The sequence below is a fragment of the Gadus chalcogrammus genome, chromosome 8, assembly GCF_026213295.1.
Source record: "Gadus chalcogrammus isolate NIFS_2021 chromosome 8, NIFS_Gcha_1.0, whole genome shotgun sequence".
NCBI classification, from domain to species: Eukaryota; Metazoa; Chordata; class Actinopteri; order Gadiformes; family Gadidae; genus Gadus; species Gadus chalcogrammus.
Window position 1 is genome coordinate 20,132,888 of NC_079419.1, and position 18,791 is coordinate 20,151,678.

An 18,791-nucleotide genomic window follows, 5' to 3' on the forward strand; every position below is an offset into this window, starting at 1 on the left:
AACATCTCCGTATTAATAGCTTCTCAAGAGGTATTTGGCAAGAGGTATTTGGCTTATTAAATTTAAATAATAATAATATAAATATATCTATATATATCGATATATTCATTATGTTACACGTGAACCTCCTAAGATGGTGCAATTTGATTGGATCGCTGTCTCAGAATATTGGGCAATATCCCATGATTGAGTTCTCAAACTCGGGATATTGTAATATATCGCAAAATGTGTAAACGGTCGTACGTCACGCTTATAAAAACAAATAAACCGCTAATAAAAACAAATAATAACCTTCTTGTCCTTCGGTCTCGGGGGCTATTCCCCACTATTCGCTTCGCCTTCGGCGAATAATAGTTTAATATAAATAATTATATATCATTCCGAGCGGTTACCAACACAACATGCATAGTATTTACAGGACGCTAGAGGGCGCTGTAGCACTGGAGACCTGATAAAGGAAACACGTCCCCTTTCGAGGAAGAACAGCACATGTGTTTCCTTCCCTTGCTCGCATCGCAGCACCACCCCTCAATCACAAATATATCTTAGTCTCTGGTAAACTGAACGGTCAAAATGGTTAGGAAATTGAAATTTCACGAGGAGAAGCTTTTGAAAAAGGTGGACTTTATCAACTGGGAAGTGGACAACAACTTGCATGAGGTCAAAGTGCTTCGGAAGTATCACATCGAGAAGAGAGAGGATTACACAAAGTAGGCAACCTACTCATCTGTGTTCATTATATCATTATGAATCAAAAATGATCATCCATCTATTGTTAAATTTAGTGATATCGATTAACAAATGCGAATTACTTCATCAGCACGTAACATGTAAACCTCACAGTGCTATAATTCTCGCCAAACTTACTCCTACATCTGCATCTCACAGTGCCACCTAACGGCAGACATGTTTCAGGTATAACATGTGTCAGGTATAACATGTTTCAGGTATAACGATCAGTGTCAGGTGTAACTAACAGTAGACTTGTGTCAGGTATAACATGTGTCCGGTACAACTAACGGCACACTTGTCCCATCCCCCATGTGTCAGGTACAACAAGCTCAGCCGAAACATCCGAGATCTGGCCCAGAAGGTCCGTGACGTTGATGAGAAGGACGGCTTCAGAGCTCAGTGCACAGCCCAGCTCCTGGAGAAACTGTAAGTGCTGCACAGCGTGTTGCTTAGAAGACACAGTCCAGCCGCCAGCCATGAGGACGTGGCCATTCCCTCCATGGAGTGCCATGTTCGTGAAAATCAAATGCTTATCTGATTGTGTTTAATGGCAGTAAACTCGCCAATATTAAATGCATTCAGATAAGACTCATATTTTAACGAATAGGGTACACTCTGCAGGAAAAGCGACTGAAAGTTTGTGATGCTAGGCTACCTTAGTCGCTTGGACACAACCCTGCACTGGTGCCTTCGCTTCATGACGAAACACAATGGGATTCAAGTGGAGGGAAATCAGGGCCGATATTACCTGCATTTATTTAATCAATCCACACTAATTTAAGATTTGCGAATAGTAAATACTTTTAAATCTATCTATATTAATGCACATTGTTGTTTCTTTCAACTGTGAGACCTTTTTGTTGTGAGTTGCGGATCTGCTTTCGCACATTTCTCATCTAGTGGATACAACCTGCTATTGAGACACATAATTTTGGGATATTTTTACGGGACTACGGAGAAATATATCCACAAACCAGACACCAGAGGGGTTTTCCACAAAGCCGGTTTTATCACATAACCGATTAAATTAACCCAGGGTTTGCGGTAACTAAGGGTTTGCGGTAACCCTAGGTTTTCCGTTCCAAAATGAACACGGTATGTTAGTTACTATAGAAACATAATATGCTCTGAAACAAACCTTGTCGGAGCAGGTTTTGCGCCGGTTAAGTTTGGAACATAACCCGGTTTTGGGTATTTAAACCCGTGTTCACCGCAGATTTTGTGGGTTCACAATGGCATGCCCTTTTGATGAGAGGTGAAATCGGAGCACAAATTATTTGTGCAATCCACCAGGAGCGATTAATAAGACCACGGCTCGACATCTTGGCATATCCGGATGACTTTTTGCTGGAGAGATATAGATTCTCAGATTGACCAGATGACCCATCCACATCCGGACCAAGATTTTCATCGGCCTCCTATCATACAAAGAGCAATATTGGCTGAGTATGCTGAGAGGCGCTTACAACAGAAAGTATTAAAGTCCTAACGGACTTGCATCCACTGGAGAATGTTCGATCGTAGCCGGCGGCTCCATTACAAGCACTAATCCATCTTGATCTGTGAAGTTGGTGAATTGTCACTTTTAGGTTTTCTACCCAGTTACCAAAAAAAACACATTTGGAACATTTGCGCTGCGGCACGCACACGGTTTGCATGTGTTACTTCAAAGACAAACAAAATCTAAAACACAAGAAAAACTGAAAAACCAGTTCATTCAACCAGTGGGGTACCCTCACATGGCCTCCAGGTACCCCCTTCCATACCAGGGCGCCCTGAATGTATGTCTATTGCCAGCCCCTCCACCGGGGTCAAGACAATTGGGGGCCAGATCCCGTCTGCTGACTGTCTGTCTTTTTATGATTGGCTTAAAAAAAAGGGCATATTTAAATGCAGGATTGACAAATATGGTATGACAATTTAAATGTTGGACTGACAAAATATACCAATATGATGGTGGGAAAAGCTTAAGTTTGTATGATCCGCTGACCGCTTGGGAGCCATCGGAGTACAAGTTTTTTTTAGAAGAAAAGGGTTATGTGGTAGGAACATTAAGTATGCTTAACTTGGATATTGATGGATTCATGGCTCAAAAATTAAGGATCATGCTTTTGACATCTTGCGCATTCACGTAGTCAGTGATCCGCTGCCAGGCTTTGGTTCCATGGGTTGCAGAGGCTTTAGCGTTCCCTTTTCTTGTGATAATGTCCTTCTCCTCGTCATAGCTCTCCAGGAGAACCTGGAGTTCCATTTCATTGAAATAAGCGGCCCGTTTCGCCATTTCGACCAGGCTTTCCATGATCCATACATCACGTCTTTATAGGTTTGGGGTGGACGCGCACAACCCTGTGTTGATTGAACCAATGCATCACCCGTGCGGTGGAACTGACAGCTCTGGTTTAGTTGGCACAGGGTCAATCAACCTAGAGTTCTCTGTTTGTTAAACCTCCGTTCGTGGAATACCCCACTAGTTAATTATAGCCAATCAGAACATAGGTTTGCGATATCCAATCAGCAACATCAGCAGAACTATGATATTGTGTTTAATATTTCTAGTTAAATATCTTATGTACCCTGCAATTATTTATATTGACATTGATATGTTTAATATATTGCATTTTAATTTACCTTATTGTTCACTTTTTGCTTGAAAAGAATCATAAATGTATCTTTATCTTGCATGGGCTGAATCAGCTTTTGAAATGTTCCATTTAATCACATCCAGGCTGGACACATAAAACCACATAAATGTATTAATTTGAGCTGTCTTTTTACTATGCACATATTTACAGTAATGCAAATGTCTCCGAAATACTTGGAAACATTGCATTTGCATTTTTTTCACAGGAAGACAGGAAAAAATACGATTTATTAGGAAGAAATACGAAATATTTTATTATTTCAGAACCACGCTCAACCCATAAGGTTGGTTTTTACAATGTTTAGAAATGTAAATATGTACTCTCAATAACAGCTCTGTTCCTCCTTATTGAGTAATGTTTCATTTTACTAGTGTATATCCTCATTCACCCCTCTAGTCGCACAATGTTATATTTAACCATTTTAGAAGCCTTTTCTCTATAAAACAGTGTTGAATGAAATGCCATTAAGGGAACAAAATTAACTATTAATAGGCTGTTTGAGAATAGCATGATGCTAATTTTTTTCACTAACTGTCTAACATTAGCCTTAACTATTACCTGTTAATGTTCCCTAAAACCGACTCATTTAGTGGGGATAATCCAGTAACATGCATTAATGCAGATGTGCTGATAATATACAATGAGTTTTTAACAATTTACCTTTTTAAAAGTGCATCATAAATGGTCTCTTGTGCTGCAACTCCAATTGGTTGCTAAATCCATGGCTCTGGCTGATTTGATATTGAAAACATATGTTCTGATTGGCTATAAGAAACCTGGATTGTTGGATACAATTATGTATTTCTTTTGTCTGTGGTCATCAAATTGGTGCCAAAAAGATAACATGTACTTCATAAATGCTGTCATGTCCATTCAGCATTATGACTAAGGGGTCTCTGCGTTTTATTGATTAACTGCATTTGAGTATTTGAAGGTTAATCCCAATTCGGTTACTGATCGTACAGCTAACATTAACTGGAAAGGGGGAACTTGGAAGAAATTCCTGCTTTTTAAGTACTTCTGATCTAAATCTAAACTTTGAACAAACATTGTTTTGAATATTTGTATTTATTTATTTCAGATACTGTATAGGTTTGATTCCTACCAAACTGAGTCTGGCCCTCACGGAGAAGGTGACCGCATCTTCATTCTGCAGGTAATACAGGAGCATCGTTGTGAGGGTTTCAGAAACACAGATGGGGCTGAACCTGTGAAATGTTGGGGAAACAAATCTAGTTCAACTCCAACCCGTCAATGTCACCTCCACACTGAAACCAGTTTGTTGCCAAGTCGCAGTTCTCCAGTTGAATGATGTGTCTCAGCCCTTACTCTACAACTGCCGTTCAAAAAAATGCATGTGCCTGTATCATGAGCTTTGACGGTCCAATCCTGCGGTGGTTGATGTTGAATGCCTCCCTCCTCAGGAGAAGACTGCCCAGCATCATGGTGAACCTGCGCATGGCCCAGAACCTCAAGACAGCCATCACCTTCATCGATCAGGGACGTATCCTTTGCTTGTGAACCAATGGCTATTTTTTTTTGGGAGCTCTGCCTGTGCCTTTGTTAGCAGTTTCTTGAAATTGTAAAATGAGTTTGCATCTAAAGGAATCAGTCAGCTATTGTACTCCAAACGGTTCAGTAGCAGACAGAAGCACGCAAGTTTACTTTACAATAAATAAACTGATCTATTGACACATATCAACCCTTTGTAATGGCCGCCTTACAGATGCACTATATACAACTTAGTGGCGTCTGGAAAGCTTTCTTGTAACCTTCGGTTGTACACACTAAATTCAATGTGTCAATCTGCAACCTCAACACTAGATGCCAAAATATATTTTTTAGTCAAGGGTCCTTGACCGCATGTCTAGATGTACGTGTTGGACCAGAGATCATCACAGACCCAGCTTTCCTCATTACAAGGTCAGTGTAATTTAAAAACTACATTTGACCCAATTGTTTTGACCCATCATAATCCCAGTATAATGGATTTATTGCTTTTCAGGAACATGGAAGACTTTGTGACATGGGTTGACTCTTCTAAGATTAAGCAGCATGTCATGAATTACAACGACGAGGTTCGATTCTGTTTTGTTTCAAGTGGTTCATTTCAATATCTACTGCATGTACAGATGTGTGTGCCATCAGTTTCACACTGATGTGTCGTGTGTTTGCAGTAAATGTCGGTTAATAGTTGTCCCTCTGTCTTTCTTTTTTCAGAGGGATGACTTTGACCTTGTGGTATAGAGTCCCCATGCTGAGGATCACCCATCACTACCATGAACAAAAGACCCAGAGCGCTATTGGTTTTGGAGAGGGAATGGTGAACACGCCTTGCCCGGAAAACTTGTTTAAGCTAGCGCTTTCTTCAAATTCGAGGTCTACTCCCTCTCTCCACTCGTGCAAAGAGCGTCAAGAACAGGAATGACATTCGCCTTGTCCTAGAGGCGCCTTGATGTTCGTTTATTCATGCTCAAGGAACATTAGAGATGGCCTACTGCTGAATCGACTGCTCCAAACATGTCGGCCTACACCATCTCCTTAGTGGATTCTAGGCGCCCAAATCTATGTTGATGTGAAATGCCTTCCCGTTACTCAACGTTATGTGACATCATTTTTCTACTGCCATTCCTTTGTGTACTTTTCGAAATGGCAAAATTGTTCTTGCTTTTGTAACTGTGCATATATGTAAAACACGTTTAAGTTTTGCTGACTTAAATGCAATGCGTAACAACAAAGAAAACAGGATTTGGTCACATTTTATATAATTCTACGATTATTTTGTAAACTTAAGTCGTCGGTGTCCTCATATTTAAAAAGTCCATTGCATACAATTGTTTTTTAAACCAATAAAACAGGGGCTACATTGAAACCTGAATAACCCGGCTTGTGTTAGGCCTATCTCTCAAGCTGTCCAGCAAGCTGTGTTGGCTTCATGGAGGGATTTTTCAAATTCAAATAACCGCCACAAATGTGGCTCTTTTCCAAAAGGTTATTATGCTTTGTTGAAATTCAGCTTGGCTGAGATGGATGTTTTGTTGAAATTAAATTATACCGTCAATATTGTAACAAACATTGCTGATGAATGGGGTTGGATCTATAACTGGTCGGGTGAATCTATTGCCAGAATCTATAATCAATCTTGAGATTAGCAGGTAGCCAAGGTGGTTAATATTCACGGGTTAGCCCCTTCACACCCTGCTGCTCTAACCCAGTAGTAGGGTTAGAGGGTTGGTGTACATGTGGAACATGTAAACATATCTTACAGGGTTTCCACGGATAGAGGGTACCCTTCTTACAAATCGGCACACATGACTTTCACATCATTAACGAGTTAGAGAAGTAGTTCATGTAAACATACTATAACTGACTCTTCAAATATCGCCCCATACAGGATCTTGTCTTGCTGTAAAAGAGGTATAGCCGTAAATAGTAAAGGAAAACATGTAACTGGTGGCCTTCGAAAGGCGAGATGGTAGATGGGTCCACTCCTTAGTCCTTTGTATGGTTCCTCAGAGCCACCAGAAACGCACATATATGATGAGTGTGATGAGGAACAAGGCCCCGGCAGCCACCTTAGCATATGTGGACCTGGTGTTCAGGTACTTGGCATCGCTTCTATACTTCTTGGAGAGGCTGGTCAGATTGCTGGCTTTAGTGTCCAGGGCTGGAAGAAAAGAGGAAATTCAAGCATCTTAGCGACAAGGAATAAATTAACCATTTGTGTTCAATACTTAATGAAAAAGGTTATAATTAACAGATTGAGGATAAACCCATGTATCTTCATATGAGATTTCTACCCATATTTTGGTTAGGAAACATTGAAAGTAATGCGGGGCTAGAGCTGGGTTATCTACTGGTCAAGCTGCTGGTCAGCTAGAGTCAAGTAAAATGCTGTTCATCCTCACGACCGTTGGGACGACAGATCACTGTTCTGAAGATTAAGACTTTAGCAATCAGAATCTGATTTAATCTGGAAAAGGTCCAGTACATAATATATAATCTTACCATGGAGGCTTCAAGTTTTTATGTTGGGGATGTGCGATTGTGTCTCACTAGCTGGGCAAGCTCGCGAGTCTACACTAAAGCCAATTGAGAGGCTATTGGCAAACACTAAAGGTCTGCGATAAAAAAACCTCTGCTATAAAAAAAATGTATTTGGCCTCCCTCCACTCTGTTCATATACATTTTAAAAAAGGACCTCCAAGAATACTGCCCTCCAACATCTGGAACCCCATACCAACAGATTGACATAACATCTCTTCTTTCATTTGCCAACACCGCCATAACCAGATTATTGGTTGTTCAAAAATACATGCAGTGTGGTAATTTAAACAGCAATACTGTGGACATTTTATAACTTGCAAAGTTTGGTCCTGTTATGTATTTTTCGTCCCGTCTTCTTTCCATCAACCACCTATCTAAATCTTGATCATATGTATGTTGATTATGTGCATCGTCTATTTTTAGAAAGATACATTCAAATCTTAAAACATGGTACAGTGAAAGTGTGGTTATTATGTATCAGCAACATTTGCTTCTAAGAATAATCTAAATGACTATAATGGAGAAAATCAATTGATAAGTTAACCAAGTGTACTTGCCAGAGAGAGCTTCTCCGCGTTGCAGAACCTCCTCAATGTTAGCCACCATAATTCTCTGGACGTCCTGTAGCTCTGTGTTGATGCTGCCAAAATTCCTCCTGGTCCTGCTGTCAATGTAGGACTTCTTCATCTTCTGAATGTACGTGTCTAGTTTAGTGGACACGTGTTGAAAACGTCACGGTCAATAACAACAAAAAATCAGATAATGTTTTCTTGACAGGAAAGCTTGATTTTACTGTAGAAGATATCAAATTAATGTAGAGAATATATGGACCAGTTTAATTAAAATATATAAAAAGGTGTAAAATGTATATAAGCATGGAGCACCTTGAGGGACCAGATCTGGGCAATGATAAGCTGCTCATGATTGACACTAGACGTGTAAAACGTTTTTATAATTACCAAATTCAATGAAGGAATATGGTCTGGTTACTGTGGGCACTTTCCTGCCGTAGTTGTCATAGAACTCAGTTTGAAGGTCCTCCAGGAACCCAAAGGCCATCTTCTTGGGGTAAACAGCCTCACAGAGGGTCAGGTAGCACACGCCATGTTCTATCAAATAGCTGGAAAAAGGTTTTGTTTACATTATTGTTGTCAAAAGTCATGTGCCGGGGGGCTGTTTAAACGCATGTATAACCCTTTCTGTGCACTCACTGAAAAGACACGTCACCGGCCTCCAGAGTACACCTGTCAGGGCTCTGCTCGTTCAGTTTTCGGAACAGTTGTTTGGCTTGGTTCTGATATTTCTGCAGGTCTCTTCCTGGCTGATGGGGCAAGGTTTGGGACAGAACAGCGGTTTACTTGCTCATTCAACAGATTTTCCGACAACATGACCACATGAGATGGTGAAGGTACTCCATCCTTACCTGTTCGTTCTCCTGCATGGAGGCGGCCAGCGGCAGGCCGTCTGCCACACGAGCGATCATCGTGAATAAAACCATTTTAACGGATAACCTTGGTTTGTTTTTTTGCAACAATTAGTCGAATCCTGGGTCAAAAAGTAAAGGGTGAAAATTCCCGGTGTTAGCTGTCAAGTTTGAGGATACAGGAACAAAAAAGTTGACCGGAAATGTGGCGTGTGTCGACCAAGTGGCTCCGTGCAGGAACTAATGTCTACAAGTTAAGAGATATAGGTTACTAAGTTCATTTAAAAAACACTGTCACTCAAATAATGTTGTAAACAATCATGTGATCAGCAATACATAGGCCTACTCATGAATCTGTATGTATTTGCATAAAACAAAACATACACTTTTTTATTGTTTCAGGAATTATTTTCATTATTAACAGTGATTTGATGCCTTTAACCCGGGGGGTGTACCGTACAGGACAGGCTCCATGTTATGAAACCATGGGGGGTGTACCGTACGGTGCAACCCCAAAGGCCGGCATATTCCTAAACATTTTTGGAGGACCGGTAGCCTACTCGATTATCTCCCCGTTGTTTTTCAACGTTTTCCAAATGTTTTTCGGTAAAAAATAATAATTAATACATTACAATTTAAGCTACAGCATGAATATTATAATATTATAAAAACTACAATTCATAAGAGAAACACAAGAAAAAGGCACCTGAGATTTAAGTGTATGGCATGCAAGTGTTGGAGGAAATAACATGACTTAAATTGTAATTTTATCTATTTTTTCTGAAAATATTTCAAAGCCCGCTTCTAGGGTCCACGGACCGGCACAGCGACAGCGTAATTATATATATATATATATATATATATATATATATATATATATATATATATATATATATATATATATATATATAATCTTGGTAAACGACCGATTTTCAGTCATTGCCTGCTATAGTCAGCTCGATTTCGCCAGCTGTGAAGGTATCACTGCACCATGAAGTTAAGTAGTGAATCACTGACAACTTTTATTTAGTCAGTTATTGATGTAGGATTACTAGGATCAATAAGGTTGAATAACGACGGGTTTAATCTGCTGAACCTGACGGTGTTAGCTAGTCAGCTGAGTACTGCATGTCTGATGCTAAATAAGGTTGCTTTTAATTATACCCCTGTAAATGCTGTTGGATTACATATATGAATACAAATTATTCCACACAAAAAATATAAGCCAGAGCTTTCAAATGGTATGACACAGACAGTGTCATTCTTTTTTTCATAATGTAAGCGTCCATCCCTTCCCCAAGTTGGCAGCAATTCGGCCATGTGTGGGGAAACTCATTGACCTACAGGCTATTCAAGGTCTTGTCTGATTATTTTCGCTCTCCTGCAGGTGGTGGCTGCTGGTGCTCTAGCTGGTGGCTGCTGCTGATGGTGGATGCTGCTGGCGGTGGCTGGTGGCTTGAGCTGGCAAACACTGCTGTTGCAGGTTGTTGCTGCTAGAGGCGATGGCTGCCTGAGCTGGTTGCTGTGGTAAAGGATGGTGCTGTCGACTTCTGCAGCTAGTGGTGGCGGCTTGTGCTGGCGACAGCTGTTGGTGGTGGCGACTACTGGTGATGGCAGCGGCGACGGCTGCGATTGTTGTCCTTCCTTATGACCTGATGCACTTCGCTATCCTTAACCTCAGCCTGATGTATTTTGTTTGTTTATTAATAACTTAAAATATTCCTCCCTGTTCTTGTTTTTCAAATTAGATATACACGCACACCTGTTCACACATTTGTTGCTCTTCTTCCACACATGACTACTTTGTTTTATTTGATACCCCCTGGCTCTACTTTGCTTGTTCACACTTACTGTATGTTTGCCTCGTTGTTCTTAGTCATTCTTGTTCCCACTTGTTTTTGGTTCAACAAACCCGAGCCTGATATATGTGGATAGTTTTTTTTCCAAACCACTCAGCATCTCAAACACTTGACTCCTTGCTCCAGCTTGCATGCGGCATCCTCCTTTGCAGCGTGCAGATGTTAGGCAGTGAAATCTGCATTAGCTGGAGGGTTTTAACCAGTGGTCCACTTTATTTGTATCACTATTTTAATTGTCTCCTTTCCTCACCGTATTCCTCTCGTTAACACTATATATATATATATATATATATATATATATATATATATATATATATACACACACACACACAATATTCATCCCTGTTCCTTTACTTTGTTGTTGTTTAAGTTGGATACACACACACATTCTTGTTGTCTCATTCATTGTTTAATAAAAACAAATGCTATTTCATTCATCCAAGCGTAATGATTTGTTATTCTTTAATATATTTGATACTTTGTGTATGGCTTAGTCATCACGGTTGTGTGGTCAGCTTCTGCCTCGTCAGAAGAAGTTGTCATTGGAAACGAAATGCTAAATGGACTGTTTCTACTCTGCTTTCTCAATCGCTCTCTGACACGGGTGTCGTCGGAGATTGAATCGGAATTACAAGAAAAATCAAGGAGATCCAAAAGTCTAGTTGCGCAAAAATTAACTTCTTGAATCGTCTTTGATTTCAGAACAGACCACCCTACCACTCCAATTGTAAAACTCAAATTGAAAAATATGCAACAAAGTCAGGAAAGTATGGGTAGCCTATGTGTTTTTTTAAATTTATATTTACCATTCAATTACATGGCGCGGCGTGTTTGGAACGATAGAGGCAACATGAACGACGTGACCACCCCGCCGGCGAGATCACAGAGTGTCGCAACTCTTCTCTCTCTCTCTGGCTCTGAGCTGACCGACAAACGCTGCTCGATTGCTCTGGTCTGTGAGATGCAGATGCGCTCTCTTGATACGGGCGCTCGCCTACAGCCTTCACGAAATTATACTTTACACTAAAATAGCACGTAGGCTCACATTATCCATGGACAAATCCTGCACAAAACGGTAATGTTACCTTGCATTAGCTTGTGTTTTGTTATAGGTGTGTGTCTGTGTGTGTGGTTTAGCATGTCTTATAATATGGCTCCGCAACGGTTGTTTTTCCGCATTTTGTTGTATTTAAAAGGAATTTGCTTGTTGTTCAATCGCTTCAGATCTGTTAAAATAACACCGCTTATCAATTGATAGGCCTTGCTTCTGCAAGTGGTATAACAGATATTATAACCCTATTAATGCAGGTCAACTCCAATGGTGTGTTGTGGTGAATGATGTAGGTCAGTTCATATGCTGTGTCGTCAGTAGCCGAAGCTCTTATCTATAATTCACATATTGGATTTGCTATATCAGGTTATTAAGATGTGACCAGACCAGCTGACTGTAGCCCGGTGTTTCCGCTGTGGGGGTTCACCATCCAGATCTCGGACTGGAGCGTCACTCCTTCTTGGGGCGATTTTCTATGCAAGAACTACTACTGCTGTCTGCTGTATACGTCTAGACATAGGGTTTCAGATCGGTCTTGGTGTTTGGGGCCTTTAAAGAGAGCGAAGGGGCTGATTGTGCGCGGACACATTCATCTGCTAAGTGGCAGAGAAACCCCCCATTCACTCATAACATTTCCCGGAGTGCTGGCACCGTGGCATGGCCAATATGTTGAAAGAGCCATTGTGCAGCCTACGGTGCAGCTGGCGACGCCGTGTGTTGTGATGGGTCTGCCCAGAGAAATGCATCAATTGCAGTGAATGAGCCGGCTAAACTCTATAGGTCACCCGGTTGTATTTTGTTTCTATTGCAATAATTGATTCTCCGATCACCTGTTCATTTCGTTTTGCCTATTGATATCTAGCTCTATTAAAGATCTTTTATTTTTTTTTTACACGTGAGGAATTTCCGGTAGGCTACCATGCTTATATTTTCAATACCCGTGATCCATGTCATCGGTCCCGCCGTATTCCCCTCCCCAGGTCGGCCTATAATGCCCCGGCGTGAGGGGAGCGGCTAAGCAGGAGATGGGCTGCACTTCGGCCAAGCAGGTGTCGGCCGTGCCCAACGGTGAAGATGGCCGGAATAAAGCCCAGAGCAATGGGGAGATCCTCTCAGGTGAGTGGACCGGTGGAGACGGTTACCCCTGCCAGCTATCCGCCTTGGATACACATGGGTGCGGCAGATATGGCCAGAAATTTGTCTCCATCAAAATTATTTCCCACCGTATCAGGTTCGAACCTTGTGAAAAGGTCAAGTTTGTATACTAGCTAATAATGTATGTAGTTGTGCAAACATCATGGCCAGATTCTAGTTACTAGCAAATCTACTTTGTTTAATTTCAACTGATGGCAGATTCATAATACTCACAAATTACATAAATATAATCAGATTTATTGATTATGCATGGCTGAGAAGCCCTGAGAAATGACTTAGTAGGGTTAGAGCTATTATATTGCCCTGCAATATTGCTCTACTCTCTCATTTCCCCTCCAAGTTAGTGGAAGAGAAAGCCTTGTAGAGAGAATGAGGAAGAGGAAAAAAATGGTTGTAAGCTGCCAACCGTTGTTGAAAGAGGATTTACTTTCTAAGCGTCATAATGCAAGCACATAATTACTTTGCCAAGTAGCGGGGGCAGCGGGGCCTCACTGAGCCGGATTCTGCTGATGATATGCGCTGACGAGGGGAGGGGTCCAGCTAGCCCACCACTGATGAGGGGTCCAGCTAGCCCACCGCTGATGGGTGGAGGGGTCCAGCTAGCCCACCGCTGATGAGTGGAGGGGTCCAGCTAGCCCACCGCTGATGGGTGGAGGGGTCCAGCTAGCCCACCGCTGATGAGTGGAGGGGTCCAGCTAGCCCACCGCTGATCAGTGGAGGGGTCCAGCTAGCCCACCGCTGATCAGTGGAGGGGTCCAGCTAGCCCACCACTGATGGGTGGAGGGGTCCAGCTAGCCCACCGCTGATCAGTGGAGGGGTCCAGCTAGCCCACCGCTGATGAGGGGAGGGGTCCAGCTAGCCCACCACTGATGGGTGGAGGGGTCCCGCCAGCCCACGGCTGATCAGTGGAGGTGTCCAGCTAGCCCACCGCTGATCAGTGGAGGGGTCCACAGCTAGCCCACCGCTGATGGGTCCACAGCTAGCCCACCCTGTGTGTTCCCCCAGCAAATGTCTTAGTCAAGGTGGTCGAGGAGCGGGGGCGGGTGGGGGGCATCAAGCTGGTCGAGGAGCAGGGGGGGTCCGCTGCCATTTAAATTCCATTCTTATCTTTATTCTTTGTAGCTGGTGGAAGTATGTTTCCTTACCCTATGAGTTTTGTACTTTGTTAATGCATTATAATAAAAAAAAAAAATATATAGATAGATTTTTATACATTGGTAGTCAAGGTGGGGCCCTATTGTTATGGCGGCCGCCTTAACCATACAGTGCCGCTGATGTCCCACGTGAACAGAGCCTCCACCGCCATGTATTTTTCTCTCGCCCTTTTCTCAATGCTCCCTTCTTTTCTAACTCTCCTCTCTCCCTTTTCGTCCCTCGCCCCATTCTCTTTCACTCACCACTCCTGTTCTCTCAACCATCTGCGGCCCAGACGAGTACAGGATGAAAGGGGCCGAGCAAGAGAGGTATGCCGGCGGGGAGCAGGAGCGAGAGGACGGTCAGGAGGACTGCACGGTACGGTGTGGTCTTAACTGGTGTTTTAACTGTTTTACAAAGAACCGCCGTTTCCCTGTGTTTCGAAATGGTGTTGATTGTGCTTTTATTGTGTTGTTCGAATGTGCCCAGGAGAAAAGTGCCCTGCTGGGTAAAGGCCAGCACACGGAGGATAATGGATCCAATGGAAAGATACTGTAAGTGCCTCTGACACATGGGCGATGATAAGCTGCTCATGATTGACGCTATATCTCTTTGACTGACTTGCTGTTCCGATTCCTCGTAGAAGCATCCACTCCTCAGAGAGCCAGCAGGAATTCTTCCGTATGTTAGACGAGAAAATTGAAAAGGTAAAACTAAGAAAACCGTTTAAATGTCAGTCATTTCCAGCCCCCCTTTTATCTATTCCAAACGACATACAAGGCCTAGGATTAGTGTATTCCTTCACCCTTTAAAATAAAAAATGTCTTGTTTTGTTTTTCCCTACACAGGGGCAAGACTACTGCTCTGAAGGAGAAGACCTGACATAACACTGTGGTCTGCCCCTCTAGTGTCAAGAGGACCTTCTAGTCCTGCCAGTGGCATGGGGGTTGAACTGTCCCGACACCTTCCCATGTCCGCTGGCCCCTTGTAGGCGAGCCCACTGAGAACACATGGTTGACTGACTGCAACTCAAGCACCTTTTCACCGTTTCTCTTCTACCTGCAACCCCTTCTTTGGAGGAGGGGGGGGGGGGGGGTCGTTAGCACCTCAATATCTGCTTGGCTGTTCCCCTGGACTCCTGAAGCAGTGTTCTCCGATCACGAGCAGCTTTCGTCATCATGGTGATGAGGACTCTTTGCTAGAATATTTTAGAACGTCTTGCCGTGTCCTTCCCACCTCCTACCCTGAGAAGCGCACAAGGACACCTTTACTTTTACAATAAAAACCATGTCAATACGAGGAATAAGACACAAAGCAACCTGGGAACGCATTCACCCCCCTCCAATATCGTTGGCGGACTTGATGAATAGCACCCAATGGCGTTGACGTTATCGGTGTTGGCGTAAACCAACTTGCAGGAGATGTAAATGTATTCCCACTGTCAATCCAGCAAAACTACAGAACGTAACGTCCCTAGCTGTCAAGATGATGTAATCTCTAAATGCAACCATGTTCAAGAATAATAATCAATGGGTAGTGCACTTCTTGCATTCCAAACGTTTTGTTTTGCCAGTATTACCCTTCTATACAGTATGTCTTTTATACAGTATGTCAGCCATAAATGTACATATGTGTTATCCCGTCCATGTCTATTTATCTTGAGGTGTAGGGTATGTTTCAAATAAGTCTCAGGGTTCATTTGTACTTATTGTGGTCTCATGGAGTCAAGTCTTCGCCTCACTTTTACCACCATGAAATGAGAAGACGCACTCACATTTGCAGACACTACCAGTTGGCAGATAATGCCCCTTTCCAGTATCAGTTTGAATCGCAAATATACACATAAGTTGCATTTTCTTTCTCATTTCTGTATTTCTCTCACCAGAATAATGCCACAGTGAATGTTTTTGTAAGTATGTTTGATTTGTTTTTTGTTTTTTTTGTAAAAATAAAAGTGTTTCCAAGGCCAATGACATTGGGATTCAGAATAGGAAATTAATTCACAACAAGACAACCAAGGCCATGCGCCTAAAACGATAATCGACTATATGATTTGCACATGAAGTGACTTCAGTTTCTATCCTTAACAATAACATTCCAGTCCTCGTCACAGTTGGCCATACTTATGAACATCACCCATGGCTTTGTTTTCTCTTAAAATATAATTTCCAACATGATTTAAAGTAAACCATTAGGGTTCCCCTCACACAGGCTGCAATTTTCTGTCTAATTTTTACTTCACAAGGATGGATCATGGAAACATGGATCGTTACCATGGTTCCAAAACAGGATTGCAACAGTGCTTTACTTTCTGCTCTCTGATGGTCAATGTTGCTGGTGTCTTTTGCGGTGCTGCCGGCGACCGTGGTCCTGGATTTGGCCAGCGGGAGGGTCCGGCGTCACAAAGCCATCAGTCATCCTCTGGTAAACCAGGGTGGAGTCAGACGCGACCACACACAGCAACAAAGGGAAGCCGCGGCCCAAGACGGTACGCACACTTAGGAAATACAAAAGATAAGGGGAAAATGAATAGGGACAAAAAACACGAATCTATGGATTTACAAAACAATACTACCTTGAGCACTTTTCTACGTCACCTTTTGTGGTTCAGATACTGGTGAACGGGAAGGGGTAGGATGCTCTGCATGGGGGCCCCCTCCTTCTCCCGTCCTTCCAACAACACCACCTGTAGCTCGGGACATTTAAGGCTAGAAACGTCCTTCCAGTGACGCACTAGAACGGCAGAATAAACCGATGTTTGAGATGGACAGGCATCGTTCATTTAAGACAGTTGTGAAGGACTTTGAGCAGGCTGGTCAGACTCACCCTCGGTTAGATCCATGTAAACAAGGAAAGCTGCGTGGACCTGAGCACCGTCCTCCACGTCCAAACTCTGCATCCGCAGATACTAATAAGGAGGGGAACTTCAAAACATTAGATATTTGATTGTTTTACTGTTAGTCAACAGTAATTGATATCCCAGATGTCATCATTTTCTGTTGCATTTACCATTGGGTGGTGAAGGATCCAGTTGTGAGGGAAAAGGTCATCAACATCATCAACGCATAACGTATCTGTTGATTCCGTCATCTCGGTGACTTCATTCATTAATTCATTCCTAAACACATCTTTATTACATAAACGCTTGGGACCGGGCCATGTGTCCACAAGTTCTGCTTCGAGCCATTTCTATTGTTGGTTTGCCGATGCGCAACATGTTAAAGTATCCGGGTGGAAACGTTTCCCCAAACGCTTGGACTTCCTTTAATAAAAGGGTTTAATCCCCGCCGTTTATTTCCGTCAAAATATGTATCCATGGATTATGTTTATAAATATATTTAACCACAAAACGCTAAATATATGCTAAATATTTAGTTGAATAATAGTAACAACCCAACAGAGAGCTAAGGAAGAAAGTTAAATAAAACAACATCTAATTCAGAGGTCTAAATCTCACTTTTATACATTTATGAAGTTCAGAAGTTCAACGATAGATAGCGCTATGATAGTATCGGCTATTCTATCGTCCACTTCACCTGTGCACAGTGCACATCACATATTAGTATACGTTACATGTGAACCTCCTAATTTGAGGCAATTTGATTTGTTCGCTATCTCGGGATATTGGGCAATTTCCCATGATTGAGATCTCAAACTCAGGATATTGTTTTCATTGTAAAATGTCTGTCTCGTTACTCTTAAAAAAACAAATAAACCGCTGATAAAAACAAATAAATCCCGGCACAAAGTGTTATCTTGTTTATTTTTGGAGTGTTCACGTTTAGTAGCCTACATACTAAACAATTGTTTACTATGCCAGACAGTTTTTTTTCCTGTCCGTCTCCCAGTATAACGAGATTAATATATTTAATCCTGTCCTAGACCCTTACACGACCCAACCCATGCATTTTGAATGGGAGCGTTTCTCTGATCGTTTCGTGCCACACGTCACAAAACGACATTTAAACCGATGTATTTCATGTGGAGATTTTTTTTCGACTTCAGAATGGAGTTCGGGGTGCATGAGTAATGGCTACGTCGCAACAATAATCTGATTTTTCGGATTTTTGAAGACCTCCTCAAAAACTGAAAACGAATCACTTAAACCCAGTCTCACACCAAAATTTAGTAGGCTATAACTACGTTGGTCCAAAGCGTAAAACGCAGTAGTTTTATTTAATTGTATATGATGTTTAGTTAGTCTACTGCTCGTGGCGTTTTTCAGGCTTATTTGGGGGTTTCGAGGGACTATAATCGGGGTAGGCTATATTTGTTACGTCGTCTGCCATGGATCCTATCGGGTGCTAAGTTCACTGTGTGGTTTGTCTGTGTGTGTTACATGTTATAGGAGGAGCTAGTGGACCCCAGCTTCTGCGGACTCCTCCTTTCTCCGCCCCAATCAGACACACCTGATGATCATCTTTCAACACCATAGCCGTTTCTCAATTCGCGTACTTGTGCGTGCTCGTGTGCTCGTGGACTCGTGAAACGTCATCAGTCGTTGCCCGAGCACTGTTCCAATTCGAAGCACGCATCAAGCGAGTACTGTCGTAAAAACCCGGAAGTGTTCTGGATGCGTGCTCGATATCGCCGTTCAACCGAGCATGCATCGGAGGTGGCTCGTGTGTGCTTGCTCCCGCTATAAATCCCAGGATGGCATTTCGCACTCGCAGCAGTAGGCCTACGAGGGCGGACAATATGAGTAAGACGCAGACAAGTACAACGTAGCTTAAGTACTCTTAACTTAT

The 18,791-nt window shown here is 42.4% G+C and overlaps 4 protein-coding genes across 8 annotated transcripts; 2 read left to right on the plus strand and 2 right to left on the minus strand.

Annotated features, from left to right (window-relative positions):
- Positions 1-446: 446 nt before the first annotated feature.
- On the plus strand, positions 447-6,117 carry imp3 (IMP U3 small nucleolar ribonucleoprotein 3). The gene is made up of 7 exons (XM_056596744.1): positions 447-710; positions 1,051-1,158; positions 4,456-4,530; positions 4,799-4,878; positions 5,246-5,297; positions 5,380-5,452; positions 5,595-6,117. The coding sequence occupies exons 1-7, from the start codon at positions 574-576 to the stop codon at positions 5,619-5,621; spliced, it is 552 nt and encodes a 183-aa protein (XP_056452719.1). The 5' UTR covers positions 447-573; the 3' UTR covers positions 5,622-6,117.
- Positions 3,695-9,087, minus strand: sec22ba (SEC22 homolog B, vesicle trafficking protein a). Of its 2 annotated transcripts, XM_056596742.1 has the most exons (6): positions 8,845-9,086; positions 8,633-8,742; positions 8,381-8,541; positions 7,979-8,125; positions 6,950-7,041; positions 3,695-4,582 (listed from the first exon to the last, which is right to left on the minus strand). In XM_056596742.1, exons 1-6 carry the CDS (start codon positions 8,917-8,919, stop codon positions 4,559-4,561), a joined length of 609 nt encoding a protein of 202 aa, XP_056452717.1. In that variant the 5' UTR covers positions 8,920-9,086; the 3' UTR covers positions 3,695-4,558. The 2 variants fall into 2 exon arrangements, with proteins under 2 accessions (XP_056452717.1, XP_056452716.1); XM_056596741.1 differs by lacking the exon at positions 3,695-4,582 and having other exon boundaries at positions 4,597-7,041; positions 8,845-9,087.
- Positions 9,088-11,626: 2,539 nt separating this feature from the next.
- On the plus strand, positions 11,627-16,557 carry zgc:55943 (uncharacterized protein LOC406337 homolog). 4 transcript variants are annotated; one of them, XM_056597110.1, is made up of 6 exons: positions 11,634-11,778; positions 12,735-12,870; positions 14,339-14,421; positions 14,533-14,597; positions 14,687-14,750; positions 14,892-16,552. In XM_056597110.1, exons 2-6 carry the CDS (start codon positions 12,780-12,782, stop codon positions 14,928-14,930), a joined length of 342 nt encoding a protein of 113 aa, XP_056453085.1. In that variant the 5' UTR covers positions 11,634-11,778; positions 12,735-12,779; the 3' UTR covers positions 14,931-16,552. The 4 variants fall into 4 exon arrangements, with proteins under 4 accessions (XP_056453083.1, XP_056453082.1, XP_056453084.1 ...); XM_056597108.1 differs by having other exon boundaries at positions 11,627-11,778; positions 14,687-16,557; XM_056597107.1 differs by having other exon boundaries at positions 11,627-11,778; positions 14,339-14,597; positions 14,892-16,555.
- On the minus strand, positions 15,649-17,299 carry tsen15 (TSEN15 tRNA splicing endonuclease subunit). Its single transcript, XM_056597106.1, has 4 exons — positions 17,053-17,299; positions 16,870-16,951; positions 16,641-16,776; positions 15,649-16,540 (listed from the first exon to the last, which is right to left on the minus strand). Exons 1-4 carry the CDS (start codon positions 17,149-17,151, stop codon positions 16,369-16,371), a joined length of 489 nt encoding a protein of 162 aa, XP_056453081.1. The 5' UTR covers positions 17,152-17,299; the 3' UTR covers positions 15,649-16,368.
- Between the last annotated feature and the right edge of the window lie 1,492 nt (positions 17,300-18,791).

What these genes read in the sequence shown, in the direction of transcription:
- imp3 (XM_056596744.1), top strand. Translation starts at nt 574, where the DNA reads ATGGTTAGGAAATTGAAATTTCACGAGGAGAAGCTTTTGAAAAAGGTG. An exon ending in ACCGCATCTTCATTCTGCAG is followed by an intron (nt 4,531 to 4,798) that starts GTAATACAGGAG and finishes CTCCCTCCTCAG; the next exon opens with GAGAAGACTGCCCAGCATCA. An exon ending in CCAGCTTTCCTCATTACAAG is followed by an intron (nt 5,298 to 5,379) that starts GTCAGTGTAATT and finishes ATTGCTTTTCAG; the next exon opens with GAACATGGAAGACTTTGTGA.
- sec22ba (XM_056596741.1), bottom strand. Translation starts at nt 8,919, where the DNA reads ATGGTTTTATTCACGATGATCGCTCGTGTGGCAGACGGCCTGCCGCTG. An exon ending in ATATTCCTTCATTGAATTTG is followed by an intron (nt 8,126 to 8,380) that starts GTAATTATAAAA and finishes CCACTAAACTAG; the next exon opens with ACACGTACATTCAGAAGATG. An exon ending in ACGCGGAGAAGCTCTCTCTG is followed by an intron (nt 7,042 to 7,978) that starts GCAAGTACACTT and finishes CTTTTCTTCCAG; the next exon opens with CCCTGGACACTAAAGCCAGC.
- zgc:55943 (XM_056597107.1), top strand. Translation starts at nt 12,780, where the DNA reads ATGGGCTGCACTTCGGCCAAGCAGGTGTCGGCCGTGCCCAACGGTGAA. An exon ending in CAATGGGGAGATCCTCTCAG is followed by an intron (nt 12,871 to 14,338) that starts GTGAGTGGACCG and finishes TCTGCGGCCCAG; the next exon opens with ACGAGTACAGGATGAAAGGG. An exon ending in GGATCCAATGGAAAGATACT is followed by an intron (nt 14,598 to 14,686) that starts GTAAGTGCCTCT and finishes GATTCCTCGTAG; the next exon opens with AAGCATCCACTCCTCAGAGA.
- tsen15 (XM_056597106.1), bottom strand. Translation starts at nt 17,151, where the DNA reads ATGAATGAAGTCACCGAGATGACGGAATCAACAGATACGTTATGCGTT. An exon ending in GGATCCTTCACCACCCAATG is followed by an intron (nt 16,952 to 17,052) that starts GTAAATGCAACA and finishes CCTCCTTATTAG; the next exon opens with TATCTGCGGATGCAGAGTTT. An exon ending in CAGTATCTGAACCACAAAAG is followed by an intron (nt 16,541 to 16,640) that starts GTGACGTAGAAA and finishes GTATTTCCTAAG; the next exon opens with TGTGCGTACCGTCTTGGGCC.